A 23,364-nucleotide genomic window follows, 5' to 3' on the forward strand; every position below is an offset into this window, starting at 1 on the left:
AATTTTTTCTTCTGCTGTGGGATGCCTCTCCCCCTACCGGTGAGGCTCAGTTGTACTTTCTTTCCTTTTTGATTCATTTCCTGTTATCTTCAAAACAAAAAAATGCCGTGAAGCAACAGTGGCAAAGACAACAAACTTTCTTGGCTTCTATGCTCCTGGACAAAGCATTGACCAGTTCGTGCACGAGTATTCAGCATGGTGGGCATGATCACTGACAACTTCCTTACCACCCTGTTCTATTAGAAGAAAAGTATTCAGTATACATACAATGACATTTAAAACTTCAAAGCAAGGGCATAATGGTTATGCACGAAGCTTGCCCATGTGCCATTGGGATAAAGACGAGGGCTCTCTTCACTGACAAGATGAGGAATAGGTTCAATGACTGAATCAGGTGTGGGTATAAGGAAACAGGATATCGAAGATCTTGTTTTCTCGGGGTGGTTGACCACTCTATGCAGCACACTCTTGAACTTCCCATTTGTAATTGCCTGTTGAAGTAAATCAAATCCAGATCCGCATTACACAACTCAACTCGGTGGAGCACGTATGAAATAATTGGGAAAATTAATTGTTAAACCCAAAAGCAGTATAACAGCACGCGACCAGATGTCATCGACATGCAGAAATGCATCCAAAGTGCAATAATTCCAAAATGTTGCATGAAGAGCCACAAAGCGCAGTAATCAAAGAAGAGCAGCTCAATAGATTATCGTTTCTTGTTGCATGCATTTATTATTTCTCATCATAATGCAAAAATCCTTTTGAGGGGGGGTCGACATGCACATGTGATCGACATGCAGAAACACATCCACGGTGCAATAATTCCAATAAGCTGCATGAAGAGCCACAGAGAACGGAAAATAATGAAGAGATCAATAGATTATCGTTTCTTGTTGCATGTACTTGTAATTTCTCATCACAATGGAAAAGTTCTTTCAAGGGGGACTCAGCCTCAGAAAATCCAACCCTCTACACACCTCAATGCTAGTTCACACCAGGTTCACATAGAAGCTACCCTGTTGAGAAAAACATTTGGAATAACACTGAACAGCTTTAACCCTGTCTGCTTGATGCACCTACCACACTTACAAATACTAGAGAAATTTACCAAAATACCCTTGAAACTTGCGGAAATTCCCAAAATACCCCTCAAATTTCAGAAATTACCAAAATACCCTTGTACCAATTTTGGGATTTTGCTGCAATTTTCAAAGTTTATTCTTTTTGCCAATAGAGATCTATTTTGAGTGTCTTACACAAAACTTCTCACCAATGAGCTCACAAATAGAGGCATTTGTGACTACAAATAATGAACTATTTCATCTTGAGGGCCCACACTACCTTCTAGTGAGGGAGAACTGATCTTCTTATGAAGAGTTCCAGAAATATGTCTTTGGAGATGTTTAATCTCGCAACAAAGGTATTTTGTGAATTTTGGAAAAGTTTAAAGGCATGTTGGGAATATTTGGCAAAATATGAGGGGTGTATTGAAATTTCCACAAATTTCAAAGCTTTTTTGGTGATTTTCCCGATTTAAAATAAAATATCCACACGATATCCACATCTACACCTATCCAGGTGATGAATCTCCCTTGCTCTGATCAATACAATGCACAACCATAAACAGCACAATTGGACCTAAAGAGACATCAAGAAATTGTGGAGTCTGACCTGAATAGCTTCTCCAACGTTGACCACAAGGGAACCTGGCAGGGGCTTGACATCAATCCACTTATCTTCTTTTAAGACTTGTAGGCCACCTGTCTCATCTTGGACCAAAACTGTGAGGGTTAGAATGTCCTTATGGGGATTCAAGCCCATGGTCTTGCTCCCATCATGGTTGGGAGAATAGAAATGCAATGACGAGTTGATCGCTTCATTGTTTCCGGTGGCCCGGCGAATGTGATCAACTTCTACACCAAGGCTCTGAGACATGGCACTCAACAGCTCAAACCCAACATCCCGTAAAGCTTTGTAAAAGGTACAAGCAGGCCTCCTGCAGCATACAAGCTCAATTTGGTACGCTTGCTATACACTCGGGAGGTGCACTTATAAGAAACCTCCATTTCAATCAAGCAATCACGCATTCATTCAAACAACAGTTCAATCACCTGAAAAACTGGGGGGTAGAAGCTACTGTGCCTTCATTGTCATCTGGATTTAAATCCCGAAGCCTTATCGTATCTCTTGAATCTGCATATTTCTTCAGTGCCTCTTTCTTTTCATTCAGCTTCTGTAAGATATCAGGCGGGATAAAAGGACCGCAATCGAAACTTCCCCGCTCTTGTACTGGCAGTTTGAAGATTAGGTTATAAGCCTCCCACATGTCATCAAACACTTCACATGGAATATCATGGTTGATAGCCTGAAAGGATTATCGTTATCAGCGCACAAGTATCAAGTCAGAAACTAATTTCCACTTAACAAAGAACCGAACCTTCTACCATAAGGTCTTAGGATAGTGGCAACGGTGTAGAATGAATCCAGGATGAGCCCAGATTCACCTTCAAAGGAAAGTGCAAGGTATACACTCATGATAGTCACCCATAAGACAACATAACCCTTCGTTCCATCATCCATAAAACTCCGTGACAAAACTGTCTACAATGAGCAGAAGACGGACGGGCTGCACTCTCCACAACAAAACCGCCTAGAGTGCACAAGGTACATTCATGCATAAGCATGGCATGCAGGCACACACAAACTTGCACTCTTTGTGTGTAGAGAGAGCAAGCTTTTCAAGGTTTTAGGTTTTGTTTTCAGTGAGTTGCACGTTTCACCAAATCGGTTTCGAGGTTTCAAAGCTATGAAAAAAGATTTAAAATCACATTTAAGATATCCCGTGGACAAGGAGGGAGTGTCAGGTGCAAAGACTCGTTTATGGTTCTGCGCTCGCTCATCCCTCACCTTCCTCGTGAGTCGCGCTGCCCTCCCCACAGCCCACGCTGCCCTGCCCCTCATCTTCCGACCCCCGTGCTGTTCCCCCCACCCCTCCCGCTGCTGCCCGCTTGCCCTCAGACCGCCCTCCCTCAGCCCACTGTCCCCTCAGCCCGCTGGCCCTCATCCCCCCCTGCCCGCCCACCCCCTTTGCGCACCACCCATTGCGCCCCCCCCGGTCCCCCCATCCCCTTCTAGGCCTCGCTCTGTTTAGCCTCGTCAGTGGTGTTTCTTGGACTCTACTCACCAGAGATTCTCAGAGGGTGGTCTTCACTCGGCCCCTTTCCATCGCAGTAGCAGACATAGATGGAAGCTCATGCTCCACCTCAAAGGGAGACTCAAGAAGTCCTCTCGCCCGACCCTACAGAGCCCACCATCCCACTTGCTCTTTCGCCGACAGAGCAAGCGAGGCTCGCAGTAGAGGTGGAGCGCCTTCAGGCGACCTCCGCCATCTGCAAGATCATCGGAACCCGACCTAGCAGACAAGAGGTGCGTGTTCTCCTCCAGGCCCACCTTTTAGCAGAGGTGGGCAAGATCCTTGACGTTCAACTTCTCAGCCGTGGCTACTACCAGATAGAGTTTGAGACCCCCAAGATGGTGTCCAAGGTCATTGCGATGAGCCCTCTGGCCATCCGAGCAACTCGAGCTCATTTTTTATAGTGGCGCCATGGTTTCGACCCAGCTACCAATGTTCTTGTCGAGGAGGCAGCTTTCCCATCTCAGTCTGCTTCTCCAGCCTTCCGCTCTTGTCCACGATTGGCTCAGAGATTGGGACTGTCCTGGAGACACCTTGAACAGCAGCCTCTGTGGCTGCCAAGGCAACTGGCATACCCACAGTACGCGTTCTGGTTCGCGACACCCACACCCTACCGAAGATCATGCTACTACCTCGGGTGGGTGAGTGGTGGTTGGCCACTAGGTATTGAGGTGGCATGAACCGCGCCTTGAGATTGTCTTGGAAGTCGGCCCAATTGAAAGAAAAGGGCACGCCTTCTTCGGCTTCCTCTAGGTGCGCGGCCAACTATGCCTCTTGCCACGCTTGATACCAATTAATAGCATCACCAGCAAGATACATGGCTGTCGTCAAAACTTCGCTATTTCCTATTTTCTTAGTTATCGCAAAATAAGCATGGCCACTAGGTACTGAAGTGGCATGAACCACGCCTTGAGCTTGTCTTGGAAGTCGGCCCAATTGAAAGAAAGGGGAACGCCTTCTTCGGCTTCCGCTAGGTGCGCGGCCAACTATGCCTCTTGCCACGCTTCATACCAATTAATAGCATCACCAGCAAGATACATGGCTGTCGTCAATACTTCGTTATTTCCTATTTTCTTAGTTATCGCAAAATAAGCATTAACTTGATGCAACCAAGAATGAATAACACTAGCATCCATCTTACCGTCCCAAAAAGCTTCTAACTTCATGGACATTCCTTAAGTCGGGCCAATCACGGATAGTCTCTATCTTGGCCGGATCCATTTGCACTCCTACTGCTGACACAATGTGTCCCAAAAAGTGTATCTCTGGTAGGAAAAATTCACTTTTCTTTGCATTAATCACGAACTTGTGATCTTGTAATGCCTGAAAGACCTGAAGCAGATGATCTCTGTGTTCTGCCTCATTCTTGGAGAAAACAATGATGTCGTCAAAGAAAGTGCCAACAAATATCCTGTACTCTCGAAAAATCCTATCCATCATCCGGTTAAATGTCGCAGGAGCATTGGTTAAGCTGAAAGGCATCACCAAAAACTCAAATAACCCAAAAGTCGTCCGAAAAGCTATCTTGTAGACGTCTCCCGGCGCTATTCTGATCCAATGATATCCACTCTTCAAGTCAATCCTGCTAAAGCACGAGGATCCCTGTAACCTGTCGAGTATATCATCAATCCTAGGAATCGGAAATCTGTTCTTGATGGTGATTTTGTTGAGAGCTCTATAATCGATGCACATTCTCCAAGATCCGTCTTTCTTCAAAACCAACAACACTGGAGAGCAATACGGTGAAGTACTAGGCTGGACAAGACCCTTTTCCAAGAGGTCTTTCACTTGGTTCATAATCTCTTCATTCTGTGCTCGGCTCACACGGTAGGGTGGCCAGTTCGGTGACGTGCTTCCAGGTATCAGATCTATGGTATGATCTTCAGGCCCTCTGAAAAGCAATCGGCATGAGTGTGGAGAAAAAAATCTTGGCGTTCTTTTGATCAGGTCAAAACATATTCAGCCTTTATCCATCGTTCAGTTCTCTCCCAAAAGAATGAGTAAGACACTGAAGTTCATCAAGTACAATCTCTAAGCCCTTCATTTATCAAAGTCGCTTTCTCGGCCCGGTAGTCAACCACGGTGTAGTTCTTGTGGTACCAAGGGATCCTGAGTAGAACGTCACTCGCGTGCCCTGAACACCCCTGTCATTGCAAACAAAGTTTGCCAATGCTCGGTGTAATGGCAACATCCCATCCGGGTGCCAGTCGAACTACCTCCGCCTGTGGCGTCAGTCTGTCGGGCGTAATTCCAAATCGAGCCGCCAATTCCAAGTGAAAAGAAGTTGGCCTTGGCTCCTTCAAAAGAGCTTCATGATCCTTCACTTTGCCCCAAAAGCGGCAAAGTTTGTACTTTCATTCATTAGATTCGGTGCAAGTTCCATGCCATGTGGTACCAGTTCTGTTTTTCTATTTGCCTTTTCTGCCACGTTCCTCAGCTGCTCTCGAACTCTCAAGCCTGTCGTCGTCTTTATCATTCTGTTCTTTCTGTGCCTTTTTAGGGCACTTCGCGGAGATATGTCCATGTTCCCCGCATCCAAAGCACTTCCCCTCTCTGATGAAGCGAGCTCTCTCCTCAGGAGTAAGCTTGGGTCGTGCATCCTTTTTCTCTAGGTTGCTCTTTTTCTTTCTACTTTCATTCCCAGAAGTCTGTTTGGCTCGTTGTGTCATGGCCTCATCTGTGGGGTAGGTCAGACTGCCAGAGTGAATGGATGGCAAAGCCCCGCTTCGCATGACTCATCAACTCCTGAATAGAAGCTGACTTCTGTTCCAAGCAGTGATCTCGGATCTCTGTAGGTAGACCCAAGGTAAACCGCTCAATCTGTTCTCTGAATGAGATCTTCTTGAATGAAGAGGCTGGTAGAAAAGAGCTCCAGAATCTTTCACAATAAGCATTGATTGTATTTTTCTTGGTCATCCGAAGATGGTTCCAAGCAGCTCGTATATCTCGTTCATATTCTTGAAATAAAAAGCTTCTTAAATTTCAGCCATTTAACTGGCGCAGTCTTGTTTAAAAGAAGCGTGGACCACCAAGTACGAGCATTCCCCTTAAAGTAAGAGGCAGCTCTCCGAATCTTGGAGTGCTCTGAATAGCGTCCTCCTGAGAAAGCGATGTCAAACTGCTGTATAAAAGACAAAGCCTTCGAAGCATCTGAGTATCCTGAAAAAGTATCAAACTTGATCGAGTGGCCACCTTCCTTAAACTCTCGGACTTTCTTGCTTTTATCTTCAAGAAAGTCATACTAGTTAGCTTTGTAAAAAAATTCTTTTTGTTCTCATAAAAGTTTCAGTCATCGGAATCTGAGCTGTCTGTAGACGAGTCCTCAGTAGAACTGTCAGTCTCTGGGCGAGATGTAGCCTTCTTTGCCTTTTTTCTTGCCCTTTCCGAAGCTTTGTTTCTTGCTTCGCTTTTTTCTTTTTCTGTCTTCTTCGCTCAAGTCTGAAGAGCTAGAAGAACTATCAGAAGAAGAAGAAGAACTGGGCAAGTCTTCAAACTTGACACGCTTCTTCTATTTCTTTGCCTTGTCGAATGTCGACCGAAGACCCAAATATCCCGGGGAAGTCAGTGCTTTTCTTCTGCTTTTTGCCGTGCTTTTTGGCTTTCTTTTGCGTGTCAAAAAGCTGAGCACTCCGTGCATCAACCACCTCTTCTAATTCCTTCTCTGAATATTTCTTGTGAGCAGAAGGTTTCTTGTTAGTGGGTGTAGTGGCTTTCTGCCACTGCTCATGCACTTCTTGAAAATAAGTCTCGCTCATATATTTTGCAAATTTTGGGTCCTTCGCAAAATTGAGCATCATCTTCGTTGCATCGCCGATCAATTGACGACGCTTCATCTCTCTTTGCTCCGCCTGAGTAGGCCGAGGCGGGCCATACTCTCTGTCTGAATCTTCGTTGTGATCCCAGCTCGCATCTCCAGATGCAGAGGGAGTCGATTGATCCTTGCGTGAAGCCATAGGTGCCGCGGAAAAAAAAATTCGGGGATCGGATTTCCCGTAGAAGAGAAATCGGACGTGCTCTGATACCACTGTAACAGACTTGGACACTCCAAGTCAAGAATCAATCGCGACAGCACCAAATAACCACTTCAAAACAATTCACACATTACAATAGATTTGCACTGGCTCGGCGGAGTTTCGTGCCTAGAGATATTGGCCCCAAAGACTGACGCCCCTTTCGGTATTTCAATTAATTCAAAGTACAAGAGAGTGGGTCAGGATTCACTCTCAGACTCTGCGTCCAGATGCTCTGAGAAGTGAGACCCTCACCACTAATTTAAAGGTTACAAGGGATGCCCAAAAGCAGAGCCCCAAAAGCTTCAAATCAAAAGCAACTGCTCTCTCTCTCTCACAGAGAGTCAAAACTTGAAAGCAAAAGCATTCTCTCTCTCTTTCTCATAGCGTAGAAAAAAAGCAAGATTCGCGTCGCCGGAAATTAGGGTTTCTGGCAAAAATTAGGGTTTTTGCTGTTCGTAGCCACGTCATCACTTTGTGACATCATAATTATTGAACGTCAACTTCTCAGTCACCGGATTGTTGGAGTCCGAATCTCTGTTTCTGCTACCTGATGAACTGCCAACATCTTTGACCGACTCGGGCTTCGAGGTGAGTTCCTATAGGACCAACTCTTGCATGCGTCAGTCTCTCTCCGCCTCCGCCTCTTCGCGTACTTGCTCATGCTCAAGCTCAATAGCTGCCTTTCTTTCTTCGGCCGCCAAGCGCGCTTGCTCACACTCACGCTCCAAGGTTGCCGTTCTTTCTTCGCGCTCACGATCCAAGGCAGCACGTTGTGCTTCTTGTTGTAGCATCATGTCCATCATAGTTTTGACCAAAGCCTCCATAGGATTTGGTACAACCCGTAGCGTAGATGGGAAGAGGGAGGGTTAGAAAAACCCCCTGGTGGGAAAAATTCTTCTTCACCACCTCCATGCTCATCACCTTCACGCAAGGTATCCATTCCGCTTCGGGTGATGACCATACACTAAGATCTTGTGTTCTTAAGTTCGCGAGGAACTTGGGTTCTTGCGGTTCTTGGGTTTTTGAGGTTCTTGAGTTCTTGAGGTTCTGGAGGTTCTTGAGTTCTTTAGCTTGCAATCTTTGTTAGAGAAGGCTTTTCTCTTAGCTCGACTCTTCCCTGCGGGCGCACCCCTTGGTGGCCTTGCGCTCACACCAAAGTTGCTTTTTCCCACCTCACATTGATTGGCCGACCGCTAAGTGCACGGTCCACTCTCGATAAGTGAAAAGAGGAACTGGGGGAGGCTGGACAAGCCCTTCTTTCTTGGGTTACCTGTCACTCTTCAAAAACACAATTAGGAATCAACATGCCCAAGTGGACTTGGCTTACGTGCGACCGCAACAAGCAAAAAATTTCTAGTGGTTTTTTCCTTGAGTGATACAGAACACTGCCAAAACTCTGATACCAATGTAAGGTGCAACGGAAGTGAATGTTGAACGTTGCTCAAGATGAGTGCTCCGAACTGTGCTTAAGGGTTCCTTTTACTTACGGAAGGGAGAGTTTTTCGTTCCTTTAGTGAGAGAGTGCAATGATCACAAACAAAGTGAATGACACTGTGAATGAAGGTGTTGAGACTGAGAGAGAGAGAGAGAGAGAGAGAGAGAGAAGAATACGACACCAGACGGTTTTCAAACCCTCCTCCAAGGGGTCCCCCTCTCTATGGCGAGAAAGGTCTATGCTATTGATTGCACAAATTTGGTACAATGGTCTAGATGCGATGGACTTGCCGACGATGTTGACGACAATGATGACGACGACGAGGACGGGCTGAAATCTGCAAACGCTGACTTCCTGCTGAATTCTCACTGTATGTCGGCGAGGACGACGATGGCGACAACGCGACGATGAAAACGTAGATGCTGAAATCTACAGACAATGGGCTGAATCTGAAAACACTGGCTGATCTGACGGTACGACGAGGATCTGCTACAAGTAGGTGAGGTCTGCAAGGCTAGGGGCTGGATCTACTCTGTCTAAGTGCTAAAAACTCAAAACGTTGATGCATTGGGCTGATCTGACGCCGGAAACTTCAAAACGCTAGGCTAGGTCTGCAACTGCAAAAACGCCAGGTGGAATCTATTGATGGAAAACGCTATGCTGTATCTGCTGCTAAAAACGCTAGTAAGAGGAAGATCCCAAAAACGCTGTCAATTCTTGTTGGCTTGAAAACGCTAGGCCTCCTGCCGGTCTTGCTGAGAAGGTGCACTGCAAGTCACTGGAACTTCTACTACCTCTTCTGCCAGAAAGTGCTAGCGCTAGGTTTCATTTATAGTAGCTTAGCAAACTTGCCCTACCTAGTTTTCCAACAAGTGATAAATTGGGAAAATGGGTTTTGTGCACTGTAAAATACTCATGATGGGTATTGAATGTCATGCTGATGATCATGATGTGTGCAACCAGAGGATATGCAACTACTCTAAGTGCCTGGACATACACGGTCTGCGCACAGGCTCACAAAGGTGCCAAAACACTTCCTAAGCTAACCTGAACCCTAGACCTGAAGTAGCTTGTCCACATGCACATAGGGTTAGATGTGCACGTGACATTCCCCTAGCCCCACTGCTTCCACTTCTCCTCCCGCTCCTACCCCCCAGCCAATCCATGGGGGAGGACCCTCCTCGGCTGCTAGGAGATCTCTTGGCAACGCTTTTGTCTCGAGTTGCTTGGCAAGAGAGGAACAACCTTTCTTGTGAACCCCCCTTCTAGCACAGACGTCTCCCTTTGCAGCAGTTCCCCATGGACTGACAAGCTTCGACATCCGACGTAGGTGGGACTTCTTTGCCTACGACTTCACATGATTTCTTGACGACTCTTCACCAGACATTGAGGCGGCTTGTTTCAGAGTTCATGTACTTTTCCTTGCAACAAGAGGGACAGAGGCCTTGGACACGGCGATTGACTTCTCTTTTCCCTTATGTGGCAAAGACCAATCTAAGTGGACTCTGGACTCAGTGATGGATTAGCTGCAGGCTCAGGCCCTTGGGTTCTCTCGCCACACAAGAGACTTGGGAGTTACAGATCTTGTACAGACTTTGTGGCCGATGACCAAGTTCTCAGACACCTCCAAACAGAGTAGGATGTAGACACATTCTGGTACACTTCTTTGCCGACATGCAGAGCCCACCATGCTATGTATACATACATGAGGACTCCTGGTTAGAGGAGGTTGCCCTGCTTACGGCACGCTCTTCTTGGGCTTGGGCTAGACAGTCTTTGCAGTCACTCCTATCTCGAGGACGCTTGGATGCGGATTACTCCCATGCTACTGTACACGGGGCTGAGTTGGCAGCTTGGGAGAGACTATGTATGACCTTGTGGGTTTCGGATGTTTGGCAGCACACTGGCTTTGTAAGGCCCCCAGACAGCCTGGCCTTCTCTCGCTCAGACCGTAGAGTAGGAGGAGTGAATCTATCTCGGATAGATCGCTTCTATGCCAGTGACCACATTTGTGACATGGGTAGGTCTGTTTGCATTTTGTCTGGGACATCTTTTTCGGACCATGCACCAGTGATCCTCATTGTGGCAGACAGACAGAGGAGGGGGAGCACGATGCTACACATCCCTGAGAGAATCTTGTCGGACTCCGAGCTCAGAGAGCACGTGGTGGCTCTTTGGACAGAGGGCTTGGATATGCAGGACTCCCCTGCTAACAGAGTGGCCTTTGGACTTGCTGAGCTTAGTCGCTTCTTCCTCCAGGTGTTTACGGCTAGCCTGGGTACAGCGACGGAGGAGAAGAAGCGTCTTCGACGGAGTGTTGCCTTCTTGCAAAGGTTGCATGAGCAACACCCAGACAATCCTTGGTTGGAGGAGCAGTTGCAACTGGCTCATCAGGAGCTGGCCAGCATAGAGGAGCGCCACCAAGAGTTTGCTTTCCATCGACAGGCAACTCACTGGACCCAAGTGGGTGACAGAGTGACTGGGACGTTCTTGAAGACAGTGGGACCCCGTCACGCACACACCAGTGTCAGCCAATTGAGGGGACCCAACGGGTTAGTGCTTCAGAGCCAGAGAATATGCGTGCAGTTGCTACTAACTTTTACCGTGACGACTTGCTGTCATCAGAGCCTCAATCAAAGCGTCACGATGCATGCAGAGAGCAGGTTTGGGCACAAATGCCTTGTCTTGTGACTGAGGAGATGCGCCAAAGGCTTGAGCTACCTCTACAACTAGAGGAGCTCCATGAGGCCCTTAGAGCACTTCCCCAAGGTAGTTGTCTTGGTGAGGATGGTTTGACTCCCAGTTTTTTTTTGGAGTACTGGGACTTGCTTGGCCCTTGCAGCGCTTTTTAGTACATCTTGCACACATGAGAGATGCCCACTGACAACATGAGTGAGCGCTTGATCTACCTGATTCCCAAGGAGGGAGGCTCCTTGGACAAGATTCGACAGAGCGACCCATCACCGTCCTCAACTCAGCCTACAAAATTCTAGCCAAGGCTCTGAGCTTGAGGATTCAGCCACTTCTAGAGAGTATTATACATGGGACCCAAACAAGTTTTGTCAAGGAGCACAACATCCTTGACAACATCTTCACTTTTGGGAGGCGTCTGTCCTCGCGCGCCTCTGAGGTGAGGATCTGGTGATACTTCTTCTCAATTTTGAGAAGGCTTATAACACAGTTGACTGGGACTTCTTTGAGGGCACTCTACGCACGATGGGTTTCTCATACACTTGAATTAGAGGTGTGTCAGCTCTCTACAGACGTGCACATAGTCAGGTGCTTTTTGGCAGGAGGTAGAGGGGAGCGATTCATGCTCACACGCTCGGCCAGACAGGGCTTCTCTCTAGCCCCCTTCCCCTTTCTGTTCTATGTTGAGGCGATGAGCAGATTCTTGGTTTCACAACAGATTGGTCTGCACGGCTTAGCTCTCCCTATTCGGGGCGATGAGCTACTGGATGCTGAGTTTTCCAACGACTGAGCTCTGTACTTGGAGGGCCAGGAGGCCAGCCTGCACAGGTGTGAGCAAGCTCTCAAGACGATTTGTTGTGCATCAAGCGCATTGATCAATTGAAGGAAGACAGTGGCTTTCTGGGTTGGCAGTGCTCCTACTCCTGATTGGTTGCCAGGTGAGGGCTTTAGATGGATTCCCCCAGGGATTGCAGTTTGCTACTTGGGCTGTTAGGTTGGCCTTGACTTGTCTCCTGAGCAGCAGATTGCTCCCCTCCTCCTGATGGATGAGGTTGCTATATTGGAGTTCGGCACGACTCTCTTTGGCAGGCAGAGTTGTAGTGGCCAACCAGGTGTTGTTGGCTACTATGTGGTACATTACATCTTGTTGGATCTTTTCGAGCTCCTGCATCAGCCACTTAGAGAGGCTGATCAGGAACTTTCTTTGGTTAGGGCACGACACCCAGCTAGCCCGGGCCAAAGTAGCCTGGCAGATCATCACTCTACCATGTCCTCAGGGGGGGTTACATATCATACACCTAGCACAGCAGAGCAGAGCCCTTCTTGGGAAGTTTGTTGTCAAAGGACTGCTTCCAGGGGAGAAGCCCTGGAAGAAGTTTTTTCTTCAGCGGCTTAGAGCTCGAGTGCCTCATGCAAGAGGCCCTTGGAGACCTTCCATCAGATGGATCTTTACAGAGATGCGCAGAGTTGGTCTGAGCAGGAGACTTGAGAATCGTTCGGAGTGGCTTGGAGCACCACCAACCCACTTGCACGGAGGAGCGCTTGAGCCCCTTGTTTGGAACCCCCTAGTAAGCACTCAGAGAGGCCACTTGGTGGTAGTAGGCCCCATGTTTCTTGGGTCCCACGGCAGAGGGTCAAACGTGCACTTTAGACGACTCGCTTCAGTTCTCAAGTTTTTCAAAGGAGATACAGAGCTTCCAGCTGCAGGGTATGAGAGGGGTGCAGAGCATGTGCTAGAACATCATAGAGGCTTTACCAACTGAGTGGCTCACTCCTCTAGAGACAGCCGCTCCCAGATGGATGGGGACCTTCACACGCCTGGAGGTCCTCATTGTAGTTCGAGCTTGCTCAGAGACCATACCCTCCCTGTTCTTTGAGATCCAGGGTGAGGGTCGACTACACAGTCTCAGTAGAGGCTCCACAAGTTGCAGAGTGCTAGTTTCAGAGGATACGAGTAGTGAGCATCTGTGGGAGGACTTGTGTCATAGATCCTGACCCAGCAGCTCTTGAGACACGCCTTTGGAGGCTTTAGGCTTGGGAGAGCTTCCCTCTGGCACGAGTGCAGTGGGATCCTGTAGAGTGGTTTTAAAGAGACCCTTTCTCTTCAGCTGGCCACCCAGGGATCTCTTTCTTTCAGTACACTGTTCCACTGGGGCGTCACATAGTGGAAGCACAGAGAGAGGCTCGTCTTGCTGCAACATTTCATTGGCAGGCGGAGGGTCTCACAGTTGAGTTCTTGTCAGACTTTTGGGCGAGGTTGTGGGACTCTAGACAACCACGGCGAGTCACTTTGTTCTAGTGGCTAGTTGCACACAGAGTTGCAACAGTGGGGAGCTGGCTAGTACGTAGTGGCCTTTCGGCAGCATGTGCAGCTTGTGACCATCCTTTGGAAAGTCAGCGTCACTGTCTATGGGACTGTCCCATGCACAGCAGGTTTGGCTTCGAGTCCTTCCGCTGATGCCTTCTCTTTCCACAACGCAACAATACATTTGGGGGACAGCTGCTTGGTCCACCCTCACGAACCCTGCACTACACTTTGAGCTATCTTCCACCAGCAGGATGATAGTGATCCAGGGGGTCGACCTACACTCCATCTTGCTACAGAGCTTACCCCCCAGGAGTGTAGTGAGAGAGAGGTGAGTTGGGAGCTCGTCTGTGGCCTAACACTCTGGTTCATTTGCTGGGCCCATTGCTTCCGCACCTTCGAGGCTCACCCTGTCCCACCGGCGGAGATTGTTTGTGACTTTTGGCTGGAGTTGATCCATACTCTCAAGGGACAGTTTGAGAGACTTCAGGGCAGCTCCGACCGCATACAGGAGCGCAAAGAGGCGTTCCTACGACTTTGGCGCCCTAAGCCTTTCTTCAACATGGTCCGGGGTGAGCCCAGATGGCACTATCGTCCACCTGTGTGGCTCTTTCCTCCTCCCATCTCTTGATTTAGCCCTCATTGTACATATGTTGTTTTTTCATTGGGAGTCTTCCCCCTATGTAGCCCTATGGGTAGTTCTCTGAACTAATGGAAGGTCTTTTTCTCGGAAAAAAAAATTGTCAAGTGCAACGGAATTGAAATGGTGAAGATCTAGGTTTTACACTTCCACAAATCCTTTTCTTTTTTCCTTGCGTTAGTGATTCCTTATAGCTTGAATGATGGTTCCCTTTACTTTCCCTGAAGAGAGGGAGCGGTAGAGATGTGTAGAGAGAGAGAAGAGAGACGCAATGCGGTCCCAACAACCCTCTCAAGGACCCCCCACACCATTGCCGATGTGGCATTTGCTCTAGATTGCGTAAATGGAATGTACACACATGCAATACCTCACGTGCAGACTCTATTGACTCGAATAATGACTCTCTGCGGTAACTCCTCTAGGCGAGGCACCTCCGGGGCAGATTTGATGCACCTTAAGATCCTTCTCGATGTGGGATTGTGGATGGCCACCAATGGGTAGATGTGGGGCTGAATTGCTCTCCTGATGTGAGACGAATGAAGGGCTGAAAATGCAGATCTCGATGACAACGATGATGGACAGTAATGGAGCACTCAATGTTGGTGAGGGAATTGCTGAAGAGAGGCCCGATGAGTTGCCGAAGTACCAAACTACAAGGGAGAGCACTAGCGCGGCTAGATCCAAGCCAATCTGGCAAGGGTTGAAAACTGGAAACGCTAGGGCTGATCTACTGGAACAAGCAACGCTAGGCGGATCTGGCGTTTTCCTTGCAAACCTCTAGTTGGGTTCAGATAACCATGTATAGTTATGGGGTTTTATGCACGTTTGCCAAGGCAAGAGCCTTCAGTACAAAAACTAGATTAGTAATTGCTAATCCCCCACAGATACGTACAGTTCCGTCGCAAAGAATTGCAAAAACGAAGAGTTCTCTCGCACAAAAACTCTTCCAATTCACAAGGGAGCTGTCCAATTGCTGGGTTCAGATGACATGTACAGTTATGGGGTTTTATGCACGTTTGCCAAGGCAAGAGCCTTCGGTACAAAAACTAGATTAGTAATTGCTAATCCCCCACAGGTATGCACAGTTCCGTCGCAAAGAATTGCAAAAACGAAGAGTTCTCTCGCACAAAAACTCTTCCAATCCATAGGGGAGCTATCCAATTGCGTTCGAGAGCTTTTTTGACACGCGCAGACGTGTTTGCTCCGCTCAAAATGATGCAAAACAAGGAATTACAGCTTGCTGTGTTTATTTACAAGTTTAGGGTTTCCCACCTAAACTGCAAGGTAACAACAAGGGATCCTTGGGGAAGACTTGGGTGTTGATAGAGGACAATTTTGAGAGATTTCTCGTGAGGAATCTCATCTAAATCAAAGGGCAAGTAATATTACAAGTGCGAGAGCTCAAGGGCTACCCACAGAAGTGATCAGCATGCAAATCAGAGCGCAAAACAGAGAATTATAGCTTACTGTAATTTTTGTGCAAGTTTAGGGTTTTTGCAAGTTTTGATGCCTACAAGTCCGAACTTTGGGGAAGCTAGGGAATCACTGACCAAACAGGTGTTTTGGTGCAAATTGGAGGTCAAAAACAAAGAAATCAGCGTGCTATAATTTATCGTCAGGTTTTGTAATGTGCTCTAAAGTGTGTAGCAAATCACCATTTAACTGGGATTTTGTCCACGGAGACTTCTACTGTCGTTATGTTGCCAAAATTGGCTAGAGTAGGGGAATTTCAGCCCGATAAAAGTGGGACAGCTCGTAGAAGTTTACAGGTTTTCCTAAAGTGAAATAAGAATAAAGAAATACCGAAAGGGGCGCAAACCTTTGGGGTCAACAGGCTGTCGTCGTCTACTTGGGAGCGCTCTAGCTACCAATTCGTGAATTGTTTTGGACTCATAAATTCCAGGTTTATTTGTGAAGTTACTTTATGTCTTAAAGCACAGGGAAAGTTAGGCCAAAGTTGACCGCCCTTTAGTAAGGCTACAGGCCAGTTCCATTCAAAACCACTTTCTGTATTTCTTTAGTATCAATCATACTGGTACAACTGCCACGGCCTCCTAACTCTAAGGTCTCCCAATTAATCTATCAAATCTAAAGGGCCTAGCTGTCACCAGCGTGTGACTACTATATCTCCTTTTTGTTGATTTCTTTCTTATTATTTATTTACTTTCACTTTTTGGAAACACCCCTCGGGAAATCTAACTGCCCTGCATTGCATAGCTAGTGTAGAATTGTCCAGAGGAAATCCAGGCCTAAGGGAAAGAGAGCACTAAGGTTGGACAAGGACTATGTGTCACGGGGACGTGGCAACTGTTAACTATGTCACGAGGACGTGGCAATTGCTAACTTTAGTTGTTGGTTTCTTTCCAATGGGTTTTGTTTTATTTTTGAGACCCTCTTCTTGAAGTAGCAAACGGTCGAACATTGTATGGCCAATGTGAAAGGTACTTTCACCCGCAGATGGGTAGTGGTCGGCACTGGAATTCGTATGGTAAGAGGATGTCTAGGCTTAGAGCAAGATCATATAGGTCCCCCCGTCGCACTTAGCAAGTTGGTGGATACTAGGAAGTGAACTCAATAAAGGCCTAAAGTCAAGGTGTGACTATCAACAGAAAAGTATCCGACAGTCGGGCCACATTGCATTTTTGGATGCGGTCCCAATGAGGATAGATAGTCAGAAGACTAGTGGGAGCCCAACGGAAGCATCTCCTAAAATTTAGGGAACTGCTATTTTGGGCCGTGAAATGTGTTCGCGTCATTACCTCCGGTATGACTAGGGGAACATTTTACAACTCTGCCGCGAAGTCAACTGGGCAACCGGTCAAGATATTTTTAAGCAGCAAACCCGAAACGGGAAAATGCTTGTAAATGCGCCCAGTGGCACATTTCTGTGCACTTGCCTCACAAGGGAAAAGTTTGCGCTGAAATTTAAGTTGGGAGGAGGTTTTTTTTGCAAACTGTCACAAGTTAAGAGCTATGGAGTGCTTCCTTTCCCTCTTATCTACAGAGCGGTGCCAGGAGTGATGCCCTGCACGCTACGCACTGCTCTCTCTCTCCCCTACGAGCAGTATGTTATGCCCCACTAGTGGGCTTTTCATTTGACCAATGTACAGTTATGTGGGTTCATGCGCGATTGCCAAGGCAAGAGCCTCTTGCACAGGTACTGGATTAGCTAGCGGCTAATCCCCCGCAGGTATAGGTGAATTCGGAGAGGTTTCACGCCAGAAATCTCGTCCGATTCAAAGGGCAAGTAGCCCTACAGGTGCGGGAGCTCGGGGTCTTGCTACAGATGCGACCGGCACGCGAAACGGAGCCCAAAACAGGGAATTACAGCCTGCTGTGTATTTTTGCAGGTTTAGGGTTTCGGCCCTAAACGGACCCTAATACCCCCAGGAGGTTCGGGGACGCAAGGGGACCGCTGTACAGGTGAACTGGCGCATTTTCGGGGCAGAAAACAGAGAATTCAGCATGCTGCAGATTCTCGCCAGGTTTTGCAAAGTGTCCGTACGAGTCGGGAAAGTCACTTATTGCGTGGGGATACTGACTGTGAAGCGTCCTAGTACAATTACGCTGTCGAAATCGGGCCACAACAAGTGTTTCTTAGCCTAGATTGTGCGGGGCAGCTTGTAGGAGATCACAGGTTTTATTCCCTCTGTTAAAGAATAAAGAAATACCGAAAGGGGCGCCAATTTTGGGGCCTACAGGTTGTCGGCGTCTGCTCGGAGCATTCTAGCTTCCGAGCCGTGTGTGTACTTAGGTGTTAATCCCCGTTACAGGTTACCTTTGCAAAGTGCTCTGTGTGTGTGTCTAAAGTAAAGAATTTTGGGTGAAAGCCAACGCCTATCGCCCCCCCTACGGGCCGGTTTCAAGGTTCCATTGCCGGGATATCAATCACTTTTTCCTCAAAGAGTGAGCCTCGGTTGTTTTGGGTAAAGACAGAGTGCAGGAACGCGGGATTACACTATGGCCGACAAAGGGAAGGGCATTATGGAAGAGGGTTCCTCTTCACAGGACAAACAGGCATGTACGCCCTGCTAAAATGTGGTCAAATTAGGGCTAATTTTCTGCTGCATTTTTAGGGTTTGCAAGTATGAACCAAGATGAGATAGGGAGAAGTCTCACGGTGGTAGATTGGCCACTAGATCTCCTGCGGGAGTGCCAAGTGACACGCTGCTTGCCGATTCTCTGAGGCGATTGCTTGGATTCTATGACGCATTGGTAAATCATCTTGAAATTTGAGCTTGCTTGGTCATGGGTGGTACGTTAGTGTTGTGGAATTATGTTCGTTTGCAGAGGCAAGAGCCTTTTGCACACGTAAAAGTTAAGGGACAGGTTGCAAGATGCTATTTGGTGAAGTTCAAGAACTATCCACCTATGGATGCAAAGTGGATGGAAGAGCATGAACTGTCACAGTCACCAAATGTATTGCAGCTTTACCTTGAGGCCTTTGGGTTACAGCCAACGTATGCCCCAACCCAATGTCTACAAAGGAGGGGTAATGATAGAGCTAGCACATCAAATGTACTCATGGATTTAGTGCATTAGCAGTGTACAGTTTGACAAAAGTATGAAGGTCTCATTAAGTCATTTGTACACATGTTTTGACAGTCTTTCTTGCGGATACATGCGATGATAAAAGAGTGTTAATAGCACAAGATCATCAGTGGCGTGTATTTATGGTATGCAATCAAGGACGTTTGCGATTTCAAGAGGGAGGTATGTCACGGGGACGTGGCAACTGTTAACTATGTCACGAGGATGTGGCAATTGCTAACTTTAGTTGTTGGTTTCTTTCCAATGGGTTTTGTTTTATTTTTGAGACCCTCTTCTTGAAGTAGCAAACGGTTGGACATTGTATGGCCAATGTGAACGGTAGTTTCACCCGTAGATGGGTAGCGGTCGGCACTGGAATTCGTATGGTAAGAGGATGTCTAGGCTTAGAGCAAGATCATATAGGTCCCCCCGTCGCACTTAGCAAGTAGGTGGATACTAGGAAGTGAACTCAATAAAGGCCTAAAGTCAAGGTGTGACTATCAACAGAAAAGTATCCGACAGTCAGGCCACATTGCATTTTTGGATGTGGTCCGAATGAGGATAGATGGTCAGAAGACTAGTGGGAGCCCAACGGAAGCATCTCCTAAAATTTAGGGAACTGCTATTTTGGGCCGTGAAATGTGTTCGCGTCATTACCTCGGGTATGACTAGGGCAACATTTTACAACTCTGCCGCGAAGTCAACTGGGCAACCGGTCAGGATATTTTTAAGCGGCGAACCCGAAACGGGAAAATGCTTGTAAATGCGCCCAATGGCACATTTCTATGCACTTGCCTCACAAGGGAAAATTTGGCGCTGAAATTCAAGTTGGGAGGAGGCTCTTTTTGCAAACTGTCACAGGTTAAGAGCTATGGAGTGCTTCCTTTCCCTCTTATGTACAGTGCGGTGCCAGGAGTGATGCCCTACACGCTACGCACTGCTCTCTCTCTCCCCTACGAGCAGTATGTTATGCCCCACTAGTGGGCTTTTCATTTGACCAATGTACAGTTATGTGGGTTCATGCGTGATTGCCGAGGCAAGAGCCTCTTGCACAGGTACTGGATTAGCTAGCGGCTAATCCCCCACAGGTATAGGTGAATTCGGAGAGGTTTCACGCCAAAAATCTCGTCCGATTCAAAGGGCAAGTAGCCCTACAGGTGCGGGAGCTCGGGGTCTTGCTACAGATGCGACCGGCACCCGAAACGGAGCCCAAAACAGGGAATTACAGCCTGCTGTGTATTTTTACAGGTTTAGGGTTTCGGCCCTAAATGGACCCTAATACCCCCAGGAGGTTCGGGGACGAAAGGGGACCACTGTACAGGTGAACTGGCGCATTTTCGGGGCAGAAACAGAGAATTCAGTGTGCTGCAGATTCTCGCCAGGTTTTGCAAAGTGTCCGTATGCGTCGGGAAAGTCACCTATTGCGTGGGGATACTGACTGTGAAGCGTCCTAGTACAGTTATGCTGTCGAAATCGGGCCAGAACAGGTGTTTCTTAGCCTAGATTGTGCGGGGCAGCTTGTAGGAGATCACAGGTTTTATTCCCTCTGTTAAAGAATAAAGAAATACCGAAAGGGGCACCAATTTTGGGGCCTACAGGTTGTCGGTGTCTGCTCGGAGCATTCTAGCTTCCGAGCCGTGTGTACTTAGGTGTTAATCCCCGTTACAGGTTACCTTTGCAAAGTGCTCTGTGTGTGTGTCTAAAGTAAAGAATTTCGGGTGAAAGCCAATGCCTACCTCCCCCCCTACGGGCCGGTTTCAACTTCCATTGTCAGGATATCAATCACTATTTCCTCAAAGAGTGAGCCTCGGTTGTTTTGGGTAAAGACAGAGTGCAAGAACGTGGGATTACACTAAGGCCGACAAAGGGAAGGGCATTATGGAAGAGGGTTCCTCTTCACACGACAGACAGAAAATTCCGCATGTACGCCCTGCTAAAATGTGGTCAAATTAGGGCTGATTTTCTGCTGCGTTTTTAGGGTTTGCAAGTATGAACCAAGATGAGATACGGAGAGGTCTCACGGTGGTAGATTGGCCACTAGATCTCCTGCAGGAGTGATGTGGGTCTGCCAGGTGACACGCTGCTTGCCAATTCTCCAAGGCGATTGCTTGGATTCTATGACGCATTGGTAAATCATCTTGAAATTTGAGCTTGCTTGGTCATGGGTGGTACGTTAGTGTTGTGGAATTATGCTCGTTTGCAGAGGCAAGAGCCTTTTGCACATGTAAAAGGTAAGAGACAGGTTGCAAGATGCTATTTGGTGAAGTTCAAGAACTATCCACCTATGGATGCAAAGTGGATGGAAGAGCATGAACTGTCACAGTCACCAAATGTATTGCAGCTTTACCTTGAGGCCTTTGGGTTACAGCCTACGTATGCCCCAACCCAATGTCTGCAAAGGAGGGGTAATGATAGAGCTAGTACATCAAATGTACTCATGGATTCAGTGCAATAGCAGTGTACACTTTGACAAAAGTATGAAGGTCTCATTAAGTCATTTGTACACATGTTTTGACAGTCTTTCTTGCGGATACATGCGATGATAAAAGAGTGTTAATAGCACAAGATCATTAGTGGAGTGTATTTATGGTATGCAATCGAGGACGTTTGCGATTTCAAGAGAGGGGTATGTCACGGGGACGTGGCAACTGTTAACTATGTCACGAGGACGTGGCAATTGCTAACTTTAGTTGTTGGTTTCTTTCCAATGGGTTTTGTTTTATTTTTGAGACCCTCTTCTTGAAGTAGCAAACGGTCGGACATTGTATGGCCAATGTGAACGTAGTTTCACCCGCAAATGGGTAGTGGTCGGCACTGGAATTCATATGGTAAGAGGATGTCTAGGCTTAGAGCAAGATCATATAGGTCCCCCCGTCGCACTTAGCAAGTTGGTGGAGACTAGGAAGTGAACTCAATAAAGGCCTAAAGTCAAGGTGTGACTATCAACAGAAAAGTATCCGACAGTTAGGCCACATTGCATTTTTGGATGCGGTCCCAATGAGGATAGATGGTCAGAAGAGTAGTGGGAGCCCAATGGAAGCATCTCCTAAAATTTAGGGAACTGCTATTTTGGGCCGTGAAATGTATTCGTATGGGAGTATGTTATGCCCCTCTAGTGGGCTTTTCAATTGACCAACGTATAGTTGTGTGGGTTCATGCACGATTGCTGAGGCAAGAGCCTCTTGCACAGGTATTGGATTAGCTAGCGGCTAATCCCCGGCAGGTACAGGTGAATTCGGAGAGGTTCCACGCCAGAAATCTCATCCGATTCAAAGGGCAAGTAGCCCTACAGGTGCGGGAGCTCGAGGACTTGCTACGGATGCGATCGGCAAGCGAAACAGAGCCCAAAACAGTAAATTACAGTTTGATGTGTATTTTTGCAGGTTTAGGGTTTTGGCCCTAAACGGACCCTAATACCCCCAGGAGGTTCGGGGATGCGAGGGGACCGCTGTACAGGTGATCTGGCGCATTTTCGGGGCTGAAAACAGAGAATTGAGCGTGCTGCAGATTCTCGCCAGGTTTTGCAAAGTGCCCGTATGCGTCGGGAAAGTCAATCAATGCGTGGGAATACTGGCTGTGAAGTGTCCTAGTACAGTTATGCTACCGAAATCAGGCCGGAACAGTTGAAATTCAGCCAAGCTTGTGCGGGGCAGCTTGTAGGGAGCCACAGCAATTATTCCCTCTTTTAAACAATAAAGAAATACCGAAAGGGGCGCCTAAGTTAGGGGCCAATCTGGTGTCGGTCTTCTCATACAGGTGCAATCTAGCAGCCTGTATCCCTTTCCCCTTTGTTGTGTCTTGAAAGTACAGGTAAAGTTGGTGACAAATTAAATGGGTGAAAGCAAATAAGGTTTAAGTCTAAAGTCTACCGCCCTTTTTGAAAGTACAGGCCAGTTTCATGGTTCCATCGACGGGATTAAATCACTTTTTCCCATAGAAGTGAGCCTTGGTCGGTTTGGGCTTGAAGACACAGGGGATCATAGACCAGACACAGGGAATTGTAATTATGGCTGACAGACCAGATGATGTGACTGAAGAGGTTTCCTCTTCACAGGGTCAACAGACACATGAAGTGGGTGAGTCTTCAAGACCACCACAGACGGATGATGATATATTCAGGACCCAGTTGGCTACTGCTGTGGCTTTGTTCACACAAGTAATGCAGAACCCGAGGTTTTTAGCCTTTCTGCAACCTCCTCTTCCGTCTCAGCAAGTTGGGTCAATGGATCATATTCAAAAGCCTGTTAAGGCTCGAGCACAGGTGATTCATACTGCAGAGTCAATGGAAACACTTGTACACTTAACGGAGAACATGCAGTCTCCAATACCTGTGCCTAAGGTGCAAGAACAGGTGGCTGAGATGCCAGTCTTTCAAGCTGTACCAGTTCAACCAACCACTTTTCAACAGCCTATAGCTGGTTCTAATGGGCAGGGAAGCAACCTACAGGCTATGCAACAGGTCATCCCACCACCTTCAGTACACCCTGGCTATTTTGGAGGTGGATCGGTATTCCAGAGCATGACTGGTCATGCACCTGGAAATCAATTTTACGC

The 23,364-nt window shown here is 47.4% G+C and overlaps 1 protein-coding gene across 1 annotated transcript in view; it reads right to left on the reverse strand.

Annotated features, from left to right (window-relative positions):
* Positions 1-210: 210 nt before the first annotated feature.
* Positions 211-23,364, reverse strand: part of LOC147465671 (protein DMR6-LIKE OXYGENASE 1-like) — a 33,194-nt gene continuing 10,040 nt past the window's right edge. Inside the window, exons 2-4 of the mRNA XM_086521308.1 lie at positions 2,115-2,368; positions 1,675-1,999; positions 211-491 (exon numbers count right to left, since the gene is read on the reverse strand). Of these exons, the coding sequence (XP_086377434.1) occupies positions 276-491; positions 1,675-1,999; positions 2,115-2,368 (795 nt within the window). The 3' untranslated portion in view covers positions 211-275. The remainder of the gene's footprint in view (positions 492-1,674; positions 2,000-2,114; positions 2,369-23,364) is intronic.

Source organism: Adiantum capillus-veneris, chromosome 1 (genome assembly GCF_014529385.1).
Source record: "Adiantum capillus-veneris isolate H3 chromosome 1, ASM1452938v2, whole genome shotgun sequence".
Lineage (NCBI taxonomy): Eukaryota > Viridiplantae > Streptophyta > Polypodiopsida > Polypodiales > Pteridaceae > Adiantum > Adiantum capillus-veneris.